This window comes from Coptis chinensis, chromosome 4 (assembly GCF_015680905.1).
Source record: "Coptis chinensis isolate HL-2020 chromosome 4, ASM1568090v1, whole genome shotgun sequence".
NCBI classification, from domain to species: Eukaryota; Viridiplantae; Streptophyta; class Magnoliopsida; order Ranunculales; family Ranunculaceae; genus Coptis; species Coptis chinensis.
Window position 1 is genome coordinate 94467988 of NC_141459.1, and position 20262 is coordinate 94488249.

The window sequence follows — 20262 nt, forward strand, 5'->3', positions numbered from 1 at the left end:
ATCATGGGTTGTTGTTTATTTCAACGCTGTAATGCATTGGTTAAAATTTATAAAGAAAAATGGTTTGCCTGAAGCATTTACTGTCAGTCTCTTCGTTATATGGAGTGGTGCAAAATGAGTAGTGGTTATGAATTCCAAAGCTGTTACACAAGTGATCGAGACACTTTGACATGATCTGAAAATTTCCACTTGATGGAATAACAACCATGAATTCAAAAACTAATGCTCCCGATTGAGACGGTTAGGAATAATATGAAATTTCACTTGATATTATAATTTCTTTTGTTTTGTCTTCATTTCCTTAACTTAGATCTTCTTGAACAGCTAGATGTTACTTGGATTTCAATGATTATGCTATATGCTACTCATGGTGGGTATGTTTACGTATATAGCAAACTAGGTTTTGCAGCTTACTACTACAAGGCTTGGTTAATATTGATGAAGGGACTATTACTCTCATAGGTATCATTGCATAGTGGTTGGTAATATTTTATTTTGATCCATGATTATTGTAAATAGTAATCATAGAATACCATGTTGAGCAGTGTAATGGTTTTGTCAATTATTCATCCCCGATGAGGTCACATTTGCTTATGGTGCCATTGTTCAAAGGTTGTTATTCTTAGTGGTGAGGGTAACGAAGGTCCAAGACCTTTTTGCTCTTGGATGTCACTCCACTTTCCCTTGGGTTGGAAAGCTGCCGGAGGTGTCATGACTACCTTGATCCCAAGGAACACAACCATCCCCACCAAGAAGGAATAGGTCTTCTCTACATACTTTGACAACCACCCGGTGTGTTGATCCGTATTCGAGGATGAGAGAACCGAGAACCGGGGACAACAACATGCCGGGTAAATTTGAGCTTCGGGAATCCCCCCGCTCCCCGTGGTGTCCCCAGACATCTTGTTTGCTTTGACATTGATGCCAATGGTATCTTGAATGTCTCTGGCGAGGACAAGACCACGGGGCAAAAGAATAAGATCACCATCACCAATGACAAGGGTAGGTTGTCCAAGGATGAAATCGAGAAGATGGTTCAGAGGCAGAGAAATACAAATCGAGGATGAGGAACACAAGAAGAAGGTTGAGTCGAAGAATGCTTTGGAGAACTATGCTTACAACATGAGGAACACTATCAAGGACGAAGATCGGTGCCAAGCTTGACCCGGCTAACAAGAAGAAGATTGAGGATGCAATTGACCAGGGCCATCCGTTGGCTCGACAAAGAATCGACTTGCCGAGGTCGACAAGTTTGATGACAAGATGAAGGAATTTGGAGAGCATCCGCAACCCCATCATTGCAAAGATGTACCCGGGGAGCCGGGTGCTGATATGGGTGGTGCTGGTATGGATGAGGATGGTCCTTACGTTGGTGGAAGCGGTGTTGGCCCCAAGATTGAGGAGGTCGACTAATTGGATCATATCCCTATTATTTCAAATCTATCCGGTTTTATTTCAAGATCTTGAAACATTTTGATTTCTGGTGATGGCCTTCTATTTTTATTGGCCATTAATTTTGTTTGATGGATGCATTTCTCTTCTTTTCTTAGGTATAAGATTTTTGTTTTCTACAACTCTGTTACTCTTCGTTTTTATGAGCACTGTCTGGTATTTTGCTCTGCAGTAGTTTTGCATATATGCTTACCATGATTGTTAGTTGTAGAAAGATAATGAATTTAATTTGAACTTTTTTTGGAGAAAGATAATATCATATATATTAGTTGTAGAAAGTGCGTTGTCACCAATAACTATAAGATGGGGCAGGACTGCAGGATGCCAAACAAGGCCTTTGTTATTCGAGTATAACAGTCCACCTCGATTATAAAAAAAGTACAAATATTTGACAGTCGTAGTACTGTTTGTTTATACCATGCATAGGTTAAAACCCCATTATAATACATCTTCTATTGTTATACTCATGATTGACCATGAATACTGAGTAGTTGAGAATACTCTCAGTGAAACACGTTAGTCCCCTTTTTACTCTAATAGAGACATGTCACCCTCCGCAAAAAAAAAAAAAAAAAAAAAAAAAAAAAAAAAAAAAAAAAAAAAAAAAAAAAAAAAAACCAAAATTGTTAAAAAAAAAAACCAAAAACAAAAAAAAAAAAAAAAAAACCTCTCTCTTCCTCTTATCACCATTCTTAAACAAAAAAAAACCTGAAAAGTGAGAGCTCTCCAAAGTAGTAACTCAGGAACCCTAACTTACTGTAAGGATAGCAAGGTTTGAGAGCTTGCAATCTCTTTAAAAAAAATAGAAAAACATAAACTCTTCAAACAAAGTATGCAATGAATCATTAGCTATCAATATACATATATTATTTATTCAAGTGGACTTTAGGCTTTTGAGTCATTAGCTATTTATGTAGCAAGTCCGGCCATAGGCTGGACCAAATGGCTAGTTCTATGGGCCTTTTTCCCATTTTTCTAAAGACATATATATTAAAGGCATATTAACTTAACCAATGTCTCTCTTTCTCAAAGTCTTTGAGTCTCTCTCACACACAAAACTTTCAATTTTTCAATAAATTTTTATAGTAAAAAAGGCTGCACTTAGATCAGTCACCTAAGGCCACATCTAGGTTTGAGCCTCCCCGACTGAAAGTGACAATCAGAGCCGCTTAGAACACATGACGTGGACATGTAGCATGCTGTTGTTTGGTAAACACACAAATGCACTTCATAAAATAAGTTCCCCTCGTCCTACCTATACCTGATTAAAATGGAAATGAAGACAACCTTGTTATATTTTTTATTGTCAGTCTAGCCAGTAGCCATATTTGAGTTATATAAAGACAATTGGTCAGTAATAAACTAATAAATGACCAAATTACACTTGACAAGTGTAAACATGACGTAATGTAACACGACATCCTTTAAGTTGTAGAGGCATGGATAGTTGGATATATACTCCTACAATTTTGTTCAACACCTTGGTAGAAGTGTAGAACTCGACAATAGAATGAAAAGCAAACAAGCAAAACATTTAAAAAACTGCTTAGTCGCCACCCCTAATCCACCTGAATTGCGACCGTTATGACCAAATAGCAATCAGAAATTGAGGAAAAAAAGAAAAAGAAAGTAACCTCTAATCATGAACTCTGCACAGCCACTTGATGAAAGTTGTGTTAATAACAATGGATGCATATCTTGCCCACGGTATCAATCTTTCTTTAGAAGGACAAAACTAATATTAGTATCTTTGTACACTCGCCTTCTGATAGAGTTTCATAGCCATGCCTGGTGAAAGATGGCTTAAGAACGTCACCAACCATTGCAATCTGTCAGTTCCACAGCCACCCTTTTCTACTATATATATCACGCCATCCCGATTCACCCCTTCACATCAAACACAAGCAAGTGTTCATAGTAGTAGTCACTAGTCACTAATTCACCCACAATGGCAAAGCTTCCGTTGCTTTTCTCACTTAGTGTTTGTTTTCTTATTTTGTTCCACGCCCAAGCAACTCAACAATCACAACGAGAAACCCAAAGCCAATGCCGTATCCAGAATATTGATGCACTTGAACCAACTCGTAGGATTCAGTCCGAGGCTGGTGTTACCGAACACTGGGACGAGAACAACGAGCAATTGGAGTGCGCCGGTGTTGCAGTAACTCGTCATACAATCCAGCCTAGAGGACTTCTCCTGCCTCATTTCAACAACGCACCTAAGCTTTCCTACATTCTCCAAGGCTAGCCTTCTCCCTCATCTACTGTTTCCTTTTTGTATGTCCAAATAGGCTGGACCATGGTTATAGACTCTTTAAGCGCTAAGTGAGATAAAATCCCTATGTTATTGATATGAAATATGTTTATGCATGCTTGAACAGGTAGGGGTATGCATGGAACAATTATCCCAGGTTGTCCAGAGACATACCAATCAACTCAGCAATCTGAGCAACAACAACAGTTCCAGAGTGAGCATGAACAAGGCCAGCAGAGCAGATATAGACAAGGAGACCAGCATCAGAAGGTCCGACGCGTGCGCCAAGGAGATATTGTAGCCACACCTGCAGGAGTTGCCAAGTGGGTCTACAACGACGGTGATACTCCCCTTGTCATGGTCTCTCTTTTCGACACAAGCAACAATGAAAACCAACTCGATAACAATAGAAGGGTAAGAATATTGCACACAAAATTAATATACGTCTAAATGTGTAAGTCACATAATATTATACTCCATAGATTCAAAAAATCTAAATGACTGATATATATAACATCTGCATTGTAGTCATTCTACCTAGGTGGTAACCCCCAACAACAAAGAGAAAGGCAACAAGGGAGGTCAGCTTACCCATCCTGGGGGTTTGAACAAGACAACTCGTCCAACAACATTTTCAGTGGCTTCGACGATCAGATGTTGGCTGAAGCTTTCGGTGTTAGCAGAGATATAGCAAGAAAGTTAAAGGGCCAAAATGATAACAGGGGAAGTATCGTCCGTGTGGAGAGTGGGCTTCAAGTTATTAGGCCACCAAGAATGGAGGAGGAAGAAGAAGAATATCAGCAAGAAAGACCAAATGGTTTAGAGGAACCTCTTTGCAACATAAAGCTTAGAGTGAACATTGACAACCCCTCAAAATCTGATGTATACAACCCCAACGCCGGACGCATCAATAGAATCAACAGCAGGAACCTTCCCATTTTGAGACTACTTAACTTGAATGCCGAGAAGGGAGTTCTCTACAGGGTATGATTTGAATAATTTAATGCTCATATGATTTAATTACTAAATTTAGATTATCAGAGGTACTATGGCCGAAATAATATGACCGTGCTGTGTTCAAACTTCAAAGTGTGAGTGAGCGGGTGAAGAAAAAAACATATATTCCACCATTCGTTGCAAATCACACTTTAAAGTTTAAACACTGTGACTTCAGAGTACTCTCTCAGCATCCTAATTTACATCTATTAGTTCCTCACTATTCTTGCAACCCGGTGACATGCTTTTCGTAATTTCTGCAGAACGCTCTTGAGGCTCCTCAGTGGCATGTGAATGCCCACTGTGTTATGTATGTAACTAGGGTGATGCTCGGGTCCAAATTGTTGGAAACTACCAGCAACCAATCTACGATGGTGAACTCCATCGAGGCCAGCTCTTAGTTGTTCCACAGAACTTTGCTGTGGTGAAAAAGGCCGGTGATAATGGTTTCGAATGGATTTCATTCCAAACCAACGATAACGCCATGTCAAGCACCCTTGCAGGAAGGAACTCGGCTCTCCGAGCATTGCCTCAAGAAGTTCTCATGAATGCTTTCCGTATTTCAAGTGAAGAAGCCAGAAGTTTAAAATATAACAGAGAAGAGACGGAGATTTTTGCTCCAAGGTCCGAGTCTCAGGGAAGAGCTATTGCTTAAGGATCTACTGATGTCAGATTTCCTATAAAAATGTAAGAATAATGCCTTTTGGCGTAGATACTAGTTGGAGTATGTGTACTATGGTTTCCAGTTTTAATTTAATAAAACCTAGCTTGTGGGATGGTCGATTCTTTTGAGTAATATATCAGGAATTGCCTCCTCGCGTAATTCGTCCAACTCACTCCAAGTCTCCAACCCAAGGAGGATTAATGAGTTCGAATGTCCTTGACTGAAACATAAGCACGTGTAAAAGTTTAAATGAAGCTATACTAAAGTTTAGAATGCAGCTATACGAGATTGCACAACCTATGTCTCTCAGGAAATAGTCAGTCCGAACTCCGAAGTCCTAACACCTATTCTATCGAAAAAAAATCAGCTCTATATCAGCTCTAAACATTATCAAAAAAAGTTGTATCGAAATTAACAAAATCTAAACCGTTAAATAATTCCACAACATTCTAAACGATTTTTGACGAGGTCGTACTTCTTCAAAGTCTCTATTATGTGGAGAACATCTCCACCAAAAATTAGTTTCTAATTCCTTGTTTTTAGTGTTAGAGTTCGTTGTGGTGGAGTTCATATACACCCCTCTTATTCGTTTTGTTAATTTTCTATTTATCCTCAAAATACATGTCAACACTCCAAAACTTGAGACAAGGGATGTAAACCTAAAAATATTGCAGAAGGCGTTCATAATGGAGTTATGAAATACGAGTCGGTATCAAATTATGCCTTCTTGCGCAGCCTAAAGTTGCTCACACCCTCATTTTCTAAACTAACAAGATGTTTATTGTTGGCTTATAACATCATAGACGAGATATGCATGAAACCTCCACAAAATATCATCAATACTTCAATGGTCCCATCGTAGAATCAATAGGTTAAATCATTTTCAACAAAATGTCAATAAAATGAATAACAACGCCAATTCATTGAATATCGGCAGAAAGCATCTTTTTCTATGGGCTGATACAATACAACTACATTCTTAGAATCAAACCATCCTTTAATCTTTTAATCTTTTTCGCCATTATCTCTAGATCTTGAACAAACCATCAAAATATTTGTTATTATTACATCATTTCGGCCTTCAAATAGAACATGAGATTTGAAGCACAAGCTACGCTGATACAATAGATCTTTCATGAGTAATTCAAACAATAGACTGTAATTATCTCTAGCCTCCTCAAGAGTAATTTGTACAGCACATTAGATATCATGGACATAAGTACAAGCGTACCCAAATTATCTGCTCAAACGCTTCAAAACTGCTGAAGCCAGAGGGAAACTAATTGATGAACTCCTTCATTGGATCGTCGTGATGGACCTTCTTCATCCTATATGCCTCCATATCCTCAGCAGTAACCTATAAAAGAATCGATGCTATGAGCTACAAGAAGACTGTCCAAAATAATCAAACCAATCACTGGGGAACGCAAAAGAAATAGCATACCTCATCGTTCCACCTGACATTGTATTTGCGTTTTCTTTCATCTCTCTCTTCCTTCTTTCTCTCATCCTCCTGCCGAGAAAAAACATTTTCAGTGTCATTTATGTTGTAAAAAACAAGAAACTAACCCTTATGATAAAGCAGCAATTGTTTTTCAAAAGAATATGAAACGCAGTGGTGAAGGAAAGCCTTTGTACCTCAACTCGACCATTCCATGCACAAAATAAGTTAAAGCTTGAATGTGTTTTAAGTTGAGATTAAGAGCTTCTTAAGGTAAAATTTGAGTTTCAAGCAAGAAACACGTACATATATAGCCAACTGTTGACGCAAGAAGTATATAATAGGTAAAGGAATAACAACGGACACACAAACCTTCTTAAGTGATTCAGCAAGTTTTTTCTGGTCAAGAACCACATCATCGGGCACATCAGTTCCCCAAGTAGCAAGATTTTTGTGTTCTACAGGTGTAGGATCCTCTGTAAGATTTAAGACATGTTAGGCTACACATTGCAAGTATTTTTAAAAACATCAAAGAAGAAAAACAAAAAAACAATTTTTTCAAATTTTATATTCACAATAGTTTAACATCAGAAGACAATATTCAATGTTCGGTGAGATTATAAATACAAAAAGAAGGCAATTACCGACCAGATAAAGATTACATCTGGTTCAATTAATAAGCAATTCTGACCCCACTTGTAAAATCAATTTATCATGACAAACCCTTTTGTTTTTAATTCTTTGATTTTATAATTTTAGCAATGTAAAAGCATGTCTATCTTTTACAGAGCGATCTTTTATAGAGCGCAGACTCACCTTGAGTGGCCTCTTTACGAGCAATGTTAGCTTTCATAAGATCTGTAGCCGCTTCGGCAGCCTCAATTCCAGCTGCTCCAGTGCAGTAGCTGTTCCTGATTATTTGCTTGCAGCATTTGTAACCCCACTGATGATCTTTCCACCAAGAACCCCATACACATGTATGGTTGTTAATATAGACATCCTCCTCATACTTACTTCTTGGAAGTGCTGTCTCCTGCAAATACCATATATATGTGAGAACAGCTACATCTCAAAATCATCAAAATTTAGAAAAAAACCGAAATACGAGAAATATCAGAGTTGTTACAAATGATAGACCAGTCCTAAAACAGATTGAGGGGGGCATTAATCCATAAAAGGATTTAAAATCACTAAATATCGAGCCAAGATCATAATCTGACTGCACATCATATTTAAGGCAAGCAGATGCCTAGAGGGACCAAAAAACCTGGAAACCATAGATCACCTAAGTGGACAACTGAGAACTCAAGTTGACCATTTCAACTATTTCATACTGTCCAATGAATGGAACTTGAGACCCATCAGACTACATTGACCGTAGAGTGCCAACAGCTCTGCTAGTCTGTAGCTCAAGTGAATAAGTGAACTAAGACGGATATACCCATCCATAGAAGTTTAATTTGCGAAAAAAATGCCATCCAAATTGAAGCGGGAATGAAAAGTGCTGTTGAAGACTAAAAGGGGTTTCCAAACACTAGGGCTCGGCAATCAAACAAGGGAACCAATGAACATATACATGAATAAGTAATAACAATGAAAAAAGTGTTAAACAACTTGCCTGGCCTTTAATCACTCTACCAGCACGATCATATTCAACTTGTTTCTCACTTTGTCCTAAGAGAAGTTCTTTAGGAATTTCTTCTTCAGCTGCTGCATTCCCATACTTCTCCATAATTGTATCTTTCGTTTTAGTCTTTAATTTCTCCTTGATAACCTTATAATTCTTATACAGCAGTTCAGCCTGAGAAGGAGCTGCCTGCATATGAACATCTTGCCCTTTTTCATATGCTTCCCAAGCATGAACGTTAAGTTGCTTGAACTCCATTGCTTGACCACTTGTTCTATACTGATTGTCACCCTGTAGAACAAAACTCAACTTGATTAACACCACGAGTACGGTGTGTATATTAATGAATCAGAAGTGTAAAGTTTAAACACTCACTCCGTAAAACTTTTCATTCGGATCACTGTCCGGAAGAGGATCTTCACGCATAGACCGAGTTTTGGGATCGTAATGGGCAGAATTGACGTCAAGATTCAAAAGGTATTTTGCTGTATCCTCACGAATTCGCAAGTTCCTGAAATCAATAACTTCAGTTAAAGGTTCAAGATGCATAAACTACAAAAACAGCTACTCATCATGCAGGAAAACTAGTCAACTACATAAATGAGTGTATGGCTGTGTGTGTGAGAGAGTGGGGGAGACTATCTGAAGACAGACCATTCTCCTAGACATAGTTTAGAAATAAGTAAAACACTTACCTTACAGTTCCTGTGCTGCCACCTCCAGTGGTGCGCACACGCTTTTCCACCTTTGCAAAGTCCATTTGTTTGCTCTCGTCCACCTTTGCTTCATCTACCTTCAATGAATCTTCATCATCGTCCTCCTCCTCCTCCTCGCTAACCTCAACTTGTTCACTAGGATTACTGTTTTTCTCCTCTAACTTTTTCAGCTGCTGCTCTTTCAAGTATTTCCTCCTGGCCTCATCCCTTGCTTCATATCTTTCAATGACACGAGCAAATGTTGCCGGGTCATACCCATTCCAACGATCCCGCTTGCCATCATAATCAAGCTCAAAAGTTTCGATCTTTTCATCAGGTGCTATGTACATATTCGTCCATTTTGCTCCTTTTTTCCGAGGCCTATCCATGCATGCCTTTGCATCATGTGTTATTGCACCACAACTGTGACAAGATAAGATGATTCATTCAATCAATACAATGCACCAAAAAAATTTCATTTAGACAGTACTTGATAAGTACATAAACAGTACACATGAAACGGGGTTATGGTCCCATCAATTATAAATTAAAGCCTTCCATACAAGATTTTGACAACTCATTTTTATATTTTGAAGGCAAAAAAGAAAGTGAACCTATTTTTCCATTTGATATATTACATAGTCTAAACTGTGATTCATGAATGAATAACATATTTCCACTACAACTAATGGTGTCATATAAAGTGCAAAATTTTGATATCTCATGTTCATTTTTTGAAGGTAAAAAAGAAAGTGAACCTACTTTTCCATTTGATATATTACATAGTCTAAACTGTGATTCATGAATGAATAACATATTTCCACTACAACTAACGGTGTCATATAAAGTGCAAAATTTTGATATCTCATGTTCATTTTTTGAAGGTAAAAAAGAAAGTGAACCTACTTTTCCATTTGATAAATTTCATCTTCTAAAACTATGTCAACTCCACCTAATGATGGAATATAAAACCTCCAAATTAAACAAAAAACAGAGACGAGTGACGTAAAAATAAAATCTACTCACTTCTCGCAAGCACCCTTCCTATACTTTTCCGCCTGATGAACTTTTGCACCTCTGTCATACCAAGCTTTAGTGTAATTTGGATCAGACTTCCATTTCCTTTGATGTTTCAAACTCTAACATAACAGAACACAAAGCAGAGTTTTAATACATACATACATAAATAATCACGCAAATGCACAAGAAGAAGAAGAAGAAAAAGCAAATCATAAAACAGATATACTACTTACCGGTCTCTCCGCATTAAGATACCATGGTGCAGATGACATATACTGTGGAATATGTGGATTAATTTCTTTTCCATCTTCATCAAGCTCAGCTGGTGCAAGCCCAGCTTTACGCGCTTCTTCTAATTCTATTTGTTTTCTATGATCTTCCCTAGACTTAAATGCCACTGCAAATAAAAAAATATACAATTTCTAGCTTTATGATTAACTCTAAGCAATGCCCAAGAATCATAAATTATATCTTCTAACAATCCAATTAACAAAAAAAAAAAAAGGGTAAACAGGGAAGAGGAATATTACTTGAAGCAGTTGCCATGCTGGAATTTCGAGAACCGGGATTGAAATTATTCTTGGAATTGGAGAAACAGAGAAACCCTAGAAACGATTTCAGAGGAGAGAGAAAGTAGAAATTGAGAAAAGAGTTTAACAAAACAAAACGGGTCATTATTATTGATGACGGTCAGACGGTGCACATGTTCGGGTCGGGTTTGGGTTGGTTTTATTCTCGGATTCGGATAACGTTTTTGGGAGGCAGTTTAGCGTTTGGTCTTGGATACGTGGCCCAAGAAGCTACCTTATGTCGTCACTTGTCGTTTTCGGTATACAGGCATGACATCACCTTTTCTAGTTTGGCCAGTGCACATATGTGACCTAGGGCTGTCAATGGGCCGGGCCAGGATTGAATCTGAACCGATAAGATAGGGACTTAAAGTTCAAAATTTGAAATTCTTCATTCTCTTGACAACTCCAAAATTATCTCCACAACTATGGTTTCTTCTTCATCATTGAAAAAACTAGCCAACATATCGACATTCTTTGAATCAACTCAACAATCGTATTATTTTGATACACTCGATATAACTTGTACGTGTTTTTTATCGTATTTTTATTTAATTAATTAATTTAATTGTTTATTTTAAAAATTCGTCGGATTGGATTTCGGGATCACGTGGAAAAGCTGGTTTTGGGCCAGTCGGTGTTGGGCTTGGGTTTAGGACCCAGTATATAAAATATTTGATACGGAAAATAGGGTTGGAGAAAAAATAAAATATAAAATGAGAAAGAAGGTGGTTTCTTTGGAGAGGTGGAACCACGACCATTCGGCTAGGAAAATTCGTCGAGTTTGTTAGTTAAGGTGAGTAGATACTTTCACATTCAACGATATAAAAGATTTCACTTTGAAAATCTTTAAAACACTGTTTTAGTGTTGGATCATTGCTTTTGTCGGTTTGTAGCATGTAGGCGCAAGTCTGTCATTTGTTGGAAATTTGGTTGTATGGCGTGTGGCATGTATCGATTTTGAACTAAATGGCACGTAAAAAAAAACTAGACTTATAACTTGAACCATATATCGTCTTTGATATCGATATGATGAGCCCGATATATAATGTAACCGTCGGCGGCCGGATATCGATGGACGATTAAAGGCGTTATCTTTTGTTTAACATGAATGGAATCGAGTATTTCATTATTTCTTTTTATCAAACTTGTTGTGAGTGTGTAACCATGGTACGTATTCTTGAAGGATTTGGGTTTTGTTTGTATTTTCGTGTTTGAGCTGCGATTTGGTATGGTGAGTGGGGTTTGATGTATGGTGGTAGTAGGTCGTCATGGTGGGTGATGGAAGCTTGAAACCCCGACCATTAATGGCGACAAGAAATTTCTAGATCTAGTTTTTGTAATGTTTGAATTGGACGATTTGGGCTTTTGGTTTTATCAATGTTGTTTGGTTTGGTAGGAGGATTGAACCGAGCTTGTTGAAATGGGGTGGTGAAATTCGGTTTGGTTTTGGTGGTGGTGGTTTGTTGGCATCTAGAGAAGATGAGCGTTTTTGGGGCCAAAAGTAATTAGAACTTGGCGAGTTAGTTCATTTGATCTTTAGGCCAAAAGCTAAAGGGAATTAGTTTCTTTGGGCCAAAAGCTAGTGGATTAGTTCATTTGGGCTATTTTAAGTTCTTGGGCCCTAACTTGTTTTGTTGGTTTTGGGCGGATTCTATTTTAAAGTTGTTGGGCTCGGTGTATATTAAAGTTTGGACTGTTTAATCTAAAGTTTTAGGGCGAACTCACTTGTATTTAATGGACCCGGTTTAACTTAACAGTTTTTGGGCGTTTCTAATATTGGGCGAGTTCATAGGACTTAATATAGATCAAATTGGGTCTTTAGATAGTTAGACCTTTGGGCTTTGGTTTGAACTTTGATTGTGGAACATTTGTTTAATTGTGCTTCATTATTATATTTGTAGATTGTATGGACAAATCAAATGCTAAAATATTGCGGGCTTTGCATAAATTGGTTTGTCTTTATCAAATAAAGATTTGGCGTTGATATGGCGTATTTTAGACACGTGACAAGATTTATATTTTTAGAGACATAGTCATAAAGACCTTTGACTTGGCTATGATAAAGTCTATTGGGATAGGTATTTGACTTTAGGCTAAGACCTGTATATATATATCGTGTATGCGTGTATTAACTATTATGTGATATTTCAATCTCTTAGGATATCTGGCGTTATGACACTTATACATCCATGAAATTAATAGCAGCGTAAACCAAAATACATGAATCAAAATAATCTTTCGTTCCGGAAATAATATATGAAATAAAGTTCAATATCGTAAAATAAGTTTACGCACCCTTTTTGAACTCTCCACCTTAAAATTTCATAATTGAGTTTTATATTTGTTGATGTCATAGGTTAGGTGGGCATTTATTGAATGTGTCATAAATGGCCCGTTAAGCGTTATCTATGGGTATTCATTGAATGTGTCATGAATGCTTGGGATTGTTTGGACTACCCAGAGAGAGGAACTAAGATATTAAGCCTTGGGGTTAGTTGTATTCCTTGAGTGTACTGGGGAATGTAGGTTGGGTATTTCTTGAATGTGGCGGGAGAATGACCTAAGGTACATAGTTTGTGAAATATGTGTATAAGAAAAAAATTGATTAATTAATAAGAGAAATTAAGTTGATTGTGCGAGTGTGTTTGGGTTTTCTTACGAGAATACCTATAGGATATCGACAAATGTTAGAAGTTCTAATTTTCTTTTGCGGGAGGGTAGGACTTAATAATATTTTGTCTTGGGGGAGTGGCGGTCCTACCCTTATGTGCAGGACATGGTAAGTGTAATTCAATTATTTAGATATTAAAAGGAGTTATTAGAATGAGTTAATAAAGCGTGAGTTAATATAATGAAAGTCTTGCTTGGGAAGAAGCTATGCGGTTGAAATAGCGGAACTACCTATCTTCAAAGGCTGTGAATGATTAAATTATGGGATAATATAAAGTGATTGTTTGAATAATTAAAGTATGATAATGTTTATATGTGTTTAGTCTACTCATCTGGCAAATTCAATTTCTTCGACCCATATTTGCTTTGTTTTGGTAGCGTGGGTGTGTTCTTGGGAACATAGGTGGGAAGGCGAGTGGAACAGCGGTGTGATTTGGATTCTTGTGCGGGCGATGCACGGGAGTTTAGTTGATTAGGTCTGATTTTTTAGGAAAAGATGTAATAACGTAGGTTACATTTGCATATGACATGAGAATACGATGTTGGAAACTGTTTTGTAAAGTTTGTTTGATATTTTATTGGGATGGAAGAAAGTTTTTAATAAAGTGATAGTTGAGGAATTTGGAGATTTTGTTGTTAAGTTGATCCTGTTGTGATGTGGGTTTTAGGTTTTGACATGTGTTGTATCCCCGTCATAGCACGGTTTTAGACAATTGAATATAGTGATGTTTGAGATATTTATATTTCAAATATTCATTTATTTTAATTGTTTAGAAAATCGGGCTGTGACACTCGATCAAGAGAGGTGCTAAATTTGCACCTCAGAAAACACACACTAGCGTTATCATGCAAGTATATGAACAAAAGGTGTCCTAAAGCACCACATTGTCAAGGTTATATACTCATACATAAAAAGTTATAGAAGAAGAGATGAGATTTTTTGAAATGCATGTATGATATATGTCACGGAATAGATATATATATATATATATATATATATATATATATATATATATATATATATATATATATATATATATATATATATATATATATATATATATGGAGATAGTTTGTTGATATGTGTTGTGGCGAGGATGATCATTGGTATAGGTATTGCCCCTATACAGGGTATCATGCCCAAATGGTTGTGATGGTGTTAAAATGAAAAAAAGTTTGAACCTTAAAAAGAAAAAGTCTTGATCTATTGGAAGTGTTTAGTGTGTAGAAAATGTGAGTGGTTAGGTGTTAGTTGTAATGAAAAATGTTAATAGTAGTTAAAGTGTTTTAATGTGATTGGTAAATGTTAATTATTTTTATTTTCTATGACTATGTAACTTTTTTAATATGAATAAACTTTAATTTTATATAAATATATATTAGTTTAAATATATATATATATATATAATAAAATAGAAATTGATTAACATTGTTTATTGATGATTAAAAATAAAAATGCATCTACGAAATTAAATTACAACAATCAATGTTGGTCACCCTTAATACTCCATAGATACTCAACAAGGTTGCTTTTAAGTCTATCATGCATAGTATTTGATTGAACTCATAGAGTCCCCTCAATGTAGTGTTCCCGAGTAGGTGAGATATGTGGTTGCCCTTCTGGATTAGGAATGTACCTCCTCATTTCATAATTTTATTCTTAGCTCGATTATCATATTGTGTAATATGATATATGCTCATAATGCACCCATTGTCTCCACATACCATAATTTGAAAGGTTTTGCCAAAATCCTAAATTTAGCTTGCAAAACCCCAAAAGCTCTTTCAATATCTTTTCTTGCAGCTTATTGCATTGTTGCGAACCACTTCGTTTTTAGAGCATTAGAGTTTGAAATTGTTTGTATAAATGCCGCATAGTCAGGATAGATACCATCAGCTAAATAATAACCTATATTATAGCTATGCTGATTTACATCAAAATAAACAGGTGGAGAAGTACCGTTGATCACGTGTTCAAATACTGGCGAGTTGTCCAACACGTTGATATCATTGTGTGACTCTGGCATCCCAAAGAAAAAATGTCATATCCACAGGTCTTCGGTTGCAACAGCTTCGAGAATAATAGATGGTTTTCCAGAACGACCACTATAAGCACCTTACTATCCAGTTGGACAATTATGTCATTTCCAATGCATATAATCAATGCTTCCCAACATACCCGGCCATCCACATATGGCAGAATGTGCAAGCAAGCGTTCTGTATCTGCAATATTTGCCTTTTGCAAGTAGGATCGAACCGCACAATTTGATAATTGCATCACGAAATACCTCAACGCCTTTGGTTTCCGGTTTTTCGGAAATATATAATTGATCGTCAAGTTGATCGATCCACCGTACCATAACCAAGAATCATAAAGGCTGCGGCCACCTTGATCGGAGGATCTATACCAGGTTTACCAGCAATGTTAAATTTAGGTTGAAAGTACTTAAAAGTTTGAATATCGTTGAAGATGTGAAGAAATAAAGATTTTTTTTATACGAAAGCGCCGTTTGAAATTCTTTTGGGAAAAAGGGACAATGTAGTTGGCCTTCAAGATTTTTGACCGCTTCTTTGAACCACCATTGCCTTCACATGTACTTGTGATTGTACAAGTACAACCAAATGGTGCTTCATAAGGGGAATGACGTTAACAAATTCTTCATCAAGACTATCTACCGAGTCTTCCGCTAGAGAAGATGAAAAAGAAAACGACAATGAAGATGAAGATGAAGATTGAAGGGGAAACATCTCATACACTTCATGATCCATTTTTTGGCAATGTGTGTGTGTTGTTTGTTAAGGATTGATGTGAAATGGTTAAGTTGTTTGATAAAAATGTTTGAGTTGAGTGTATGTAAAATGAATAAGGAGATGAGTGTAGATATAGGAGGTAGAAATCCGGCCGTTTTTTGCCCGTTAGAGCACACGCCATTGGCAATGGCCTTGATATAGTAGTAGTCAAAGTCAAAAGAAAGTTGGCGACATTTACAATGGTAGCGACATTACTATTAATAAGCTCGCATCCGCATCCAAATTACCAAATTTACGAACAAGAATGCGAACAAATAGGTGATGCGACCGTGAATGAGGTCACCTAGAGATGGAATTCCGAGATATTCCGAACTTTTTCTTCAAATATGAAGAAAAGAGACATGTTATACTACCACCTCTAGAGATGCTCTTAGAACTTAAATATTGTCCGATAAGACTATTGGGCGATTATAGACATACCCGTTAGACCCGATAGCGGCTGGCCCAAAAACTAAGGTTATTTTTAGTTTTTCAAATAAGTAATATTAAATGTGTAACTACTAGTATACATAAAATGTTAAGAGGCTTGATGGATTAGTGTTGTAGTGCCACATATAAGGCTTGGGTTCGAGTTTTACTACACTTTATTTCAGTTTTTTTTAGAAAAATATTTAAAAAAATACACTATTTCTATGTTTTTTTAGAGAAAAAAAAAAATACACAATTTCCATGTAACCTTATTGGACCTAGGCCGGGCCGAATCGATAATGTCAGCGGGGACCTAAACCTGGATTTGGACCTTCTAAATGTAAATATAATTTGGGCCGGGACTTGGACATAGGTGAGTCGGTTCAAGTCCGCCCGTTAATGACCTAATGTGACCCAACCCCAATTCGGAATTATTCAAGCGATTAAAACACTGAACGTTCTATCGTCCAAACCTTTCAATGATTCGGAATAGTTTGCAAATTTGAGAGTAAAACATTTAATTCCACGAATTCCAATATTCTTCAAAAATTTGTTTGAAAAAACGTCAATTTTGAACTAAAAGAAGAAAGATAGCCCCGCTAGATCTTGTGTTCTTTTCGACTTCATTATATTATGGATGAGGGAAAAACATTAAGAAAGTAAAAAAGATTTGATTTTTAGGAATTAAAGTGGAACAAAAGAGATTTAGCATAAGAAAAAAAAATAAATTGAGAGCTTTTCGGGTTGAAGGAGCTTCTCCTCCATTTTCAGTTTCCTTGTTTACCCGAAGTTGGGATATTTTGGAAGTGATATTGACTAAAATCGATGGAATTGTCACGCGGCCAATTTCTAAACAATTAAAAATGAATATTTGAAATATAAATATCTCAAACATCACTTGGTTCAATTGTCTAAAAACCCAAGCTATGACGGGGTGGATACAACACATGTCAAAACCTAAAACCCACATCATAAACAATCTTAACCACAAATTCAATCTCCAAAATTCTCTTTATTACTTTATAAAAAGTCTATCTTCCGTCCCAATAAAACATCAAATCACTCTCTGAATAACATTCTTAAATATCTTATTCTCATGTCATGCTAAAAATGTAAACTACGTTATTACATCTTTTCAATAAGAATCAGACCTAATAAAGAACTAACGGACTGCGGGCTCCAGGTATGAATCTCAATCACACGCCGCGGTTCCACTGCCTTCCACCTATGTTCCCAAGAACACACCCACGTTGCCAAAACAAAGCAAACATGGGTGACAAAAATGGAATTTCTTTGTTATGAGTAGACTAACCACATATAAATATTATCATACTTTAATTATCCAAACAATCACGTTATATTTTCCCATAACTTAATCATTCACAGCTTGGAAGACAAGTAGTACGTTCCGTCATTTCAACCGGCATAGTGTCTTCCCAAGCAAGACTTCTATTCTATTAACTCATTATCATAACTTCGTTATTATAACTAGGTAAGCTGAATTAAAAACCTCCATGATATCCACTTTTGGATAAGGGTAGGACCGGCCCCCTGCACAAAATGTTATTAAGTCCTACCCTCCCGCAAAGAAAGTTAGCAATTTTATATAATATGTGTAGATATCCTATAGGTATTCCAATGCAAGCCCAAATACACACTCGATAATCAAATCAATTTCTCTTATCAAATAATCAATTTCTTTTCTTATACACTCACCATTTAGTGCCTATATACCTTAGGTCATTCGTCACATTCAAGGAATACCCAACCCTACATTTCAGTACACTCAAGGAACACAACTAACCATGAGGTGAATACCTTAGTTCCTCTCAGGGCGGATCAAAGAATCGGTCATTCATGGCACATTCAATGAATACGGGTCATTCATGGCACATTCAATGAATACCCATAGATAACGCTTAACGGGCCATTTATGGCACATTCAATAAATGCCCACCTAACCTATGACATCAATGAAATATAAAACTTCGATTCCAAAACTTGAAGTGGAGAGTTCTAAAAGAGTCGCGGTAAATTTATTTACGATTATTGAACTTTATTTTATATATCATTTTAGAGAGCGAATGAGTATCTTGATTCCCGTATTTTTTTTTTGGCGTTATTAATTTTGGGGATGTCTTAGTGTCATAACGTTGCATATCATAAAATCTTGCCAAAAATCACATAGTAGTTAATACACATACACATGCGTATATATAGAGGTCTTAGCCTAAAGTCAAGTATGCTAATAGCCCTAGACCTATCTTAATAACCCAAATCATAATCAAGTTAAAAGGTCAAATTGGGTCAATGGTCAAAGTCAACCCGGTCAACAATCAACTCTAGTCAAAGTCAATCCCGGTCAAAGTCAAAGTCAACCATCATGGTTGAAGTCAAATTGTCGTTTCCATGTTCAATGAGGTCGGGGGGTCATAGAAATGGTTCATGGCTAAGGTCATTGTCGTGGCTCGTGGGCTCGTGTAAGGTAATGGTTCTGGGACCTAACCGCCAAGCCCAAACCTTAGAACCCGAAGTCTAAAACCAACTTATTTATTCCAGCGGACCCAAGTGGATCTATATTAAGTCCCTATGGGTGGCCCTAAGCAATATTAGAAATTAGCCCAAAACAGTTAAGTCATTCAGCCCAAGAATTGAACTGAAACCGGCCCAAAAACTTTGAATTAAACTGGTCCACAAATAACTTAAAATCGGGCCCAACAAGAAATAGAAATTGGCCCAAAGAATTTAAACATTTCGGCCCAGCTAACAATAAGGGTTCGGCCCAACCGATTAGGCCCAAGCCCAAAATCGGTTACTGTTCATCTTCTCCCTCCACCAACAGCCACCAAAACCGACCACCACCAAGCTCTAATCGACCACCCAATACAACCCCGCGGTTTTGATCCCCATAACAACCCAAACAACATTAATAAAAGCGAAAGCTTCAATTAATTACAACAATTCCTTTCTTCAAAAGTAGATCTACAATTTCGGCCTCCATTAAAGCTTGTTCCAAGCTCCAATCGACAGCCCCCACACCCACGCTACACTACCCTATCATCATCAAACCCAAACAACAACAATATCAACAAAAAAACGTTCAAACTGTGTTACTGCAGTGTTTGGTTTGGGCAAGCCACCATTAATGGAGCTTCGAGCTTCAACAACACACTCTAATCTCCATCTCGACGCCCCCTCACACACTCAAACATAAACTCAATCATCCGCGATCAGGGATCACCAGACCTTCACTATCTAGGCTAACCTAAGCTCAGATACCAAAATCTTTGAGCAATAAAGTTAGGCGTGAATAGAAAAACTAATCTACTCACCAGAAGCGGCTCTCCGATTATCAACCTGCCTACCGGGGAAAAACCTTCCTTTCCTTCCTTGAAGTAAAACTCCCATTTTTTCTAAAACCGCCGTTGTGTTTTTTAAAACTCTACATTGAGAAAACTCAAAACAAGGACAACACTTATCTATTACTTACGGGACTCTTATCCTTAACTTCGATAGTTATCCTATATTATTTTATATATTATTCATTATTATTATTATTATTAAAATAAGAGAACTAAAAACGAGGGTGTTATAGGAATACACCCAAATACCCAATTAGGTTTGTAGACTAGTAAAATACTTAAAATACAC

The 20262-nt window shown here is 36.9% G+C and overlaps 1 protein-coding gene and 2 pseudogenes across 2 annotated transcripts; 2 read left to right on the top strand and 1 right to left on the bottom strand.

Annotated features, from left to right (window-relative positions):
- The first annotated feature begins 59 nt into the window (after positions 1–59).
- LOC147505820 (heat shock 70 kDa protein 4 pseudogene) lies at positions 60–1414 on the top strand (annotated as a pseudogene).
- Positions 1415–3338: 1924 nt separating this feature from the next.
- On the top strand, positions 3339–5478 carry LOC147505821 (11S globulin seed storage protein 1-like; annotated as a pseudogene). Its single transcript, XR_015193485.1, has 4 exons — positions 3339–3695; positions 3834–4120; positions 4235–4690; positions 4966–5478. The product of XR_015193485.1 is annotated as an 11S globulin seed storage protein 1-like (transcript).
- Positions 5479–6362: 884 nt separating this feature from the next.
- Positions 6363–10848, bottom strand: LOC147505822 (pre-mRNA-splicing factor SLU7-like). Its single transcript, XM_086558246.1, has 10 exons — positions 10680–10848; positions 10383–10546; positions 10156–10268; positions 9130–9552; positions 8810–8945; positions 8426–8725; positions 7624–7840; positions 7180–7283; positions 6811–6879; positions 6363–6723 (listed from the first exon to the last, which is right to left on the bottom strand). The coding sequence occupies exons 1-10, from the start codon at positions 10822–10824 to the stop codon at positions 6646–6648; spliced, it is 1749 nt and encodes a 582-aa protein (XP_086414372.1). The 5' UTR covers positions 10825–10848; the 3' UTR covers positions 6363–6645.
- Between the last annotated feature and the right edge of the window lie 9414 nt (positions 10849–20262).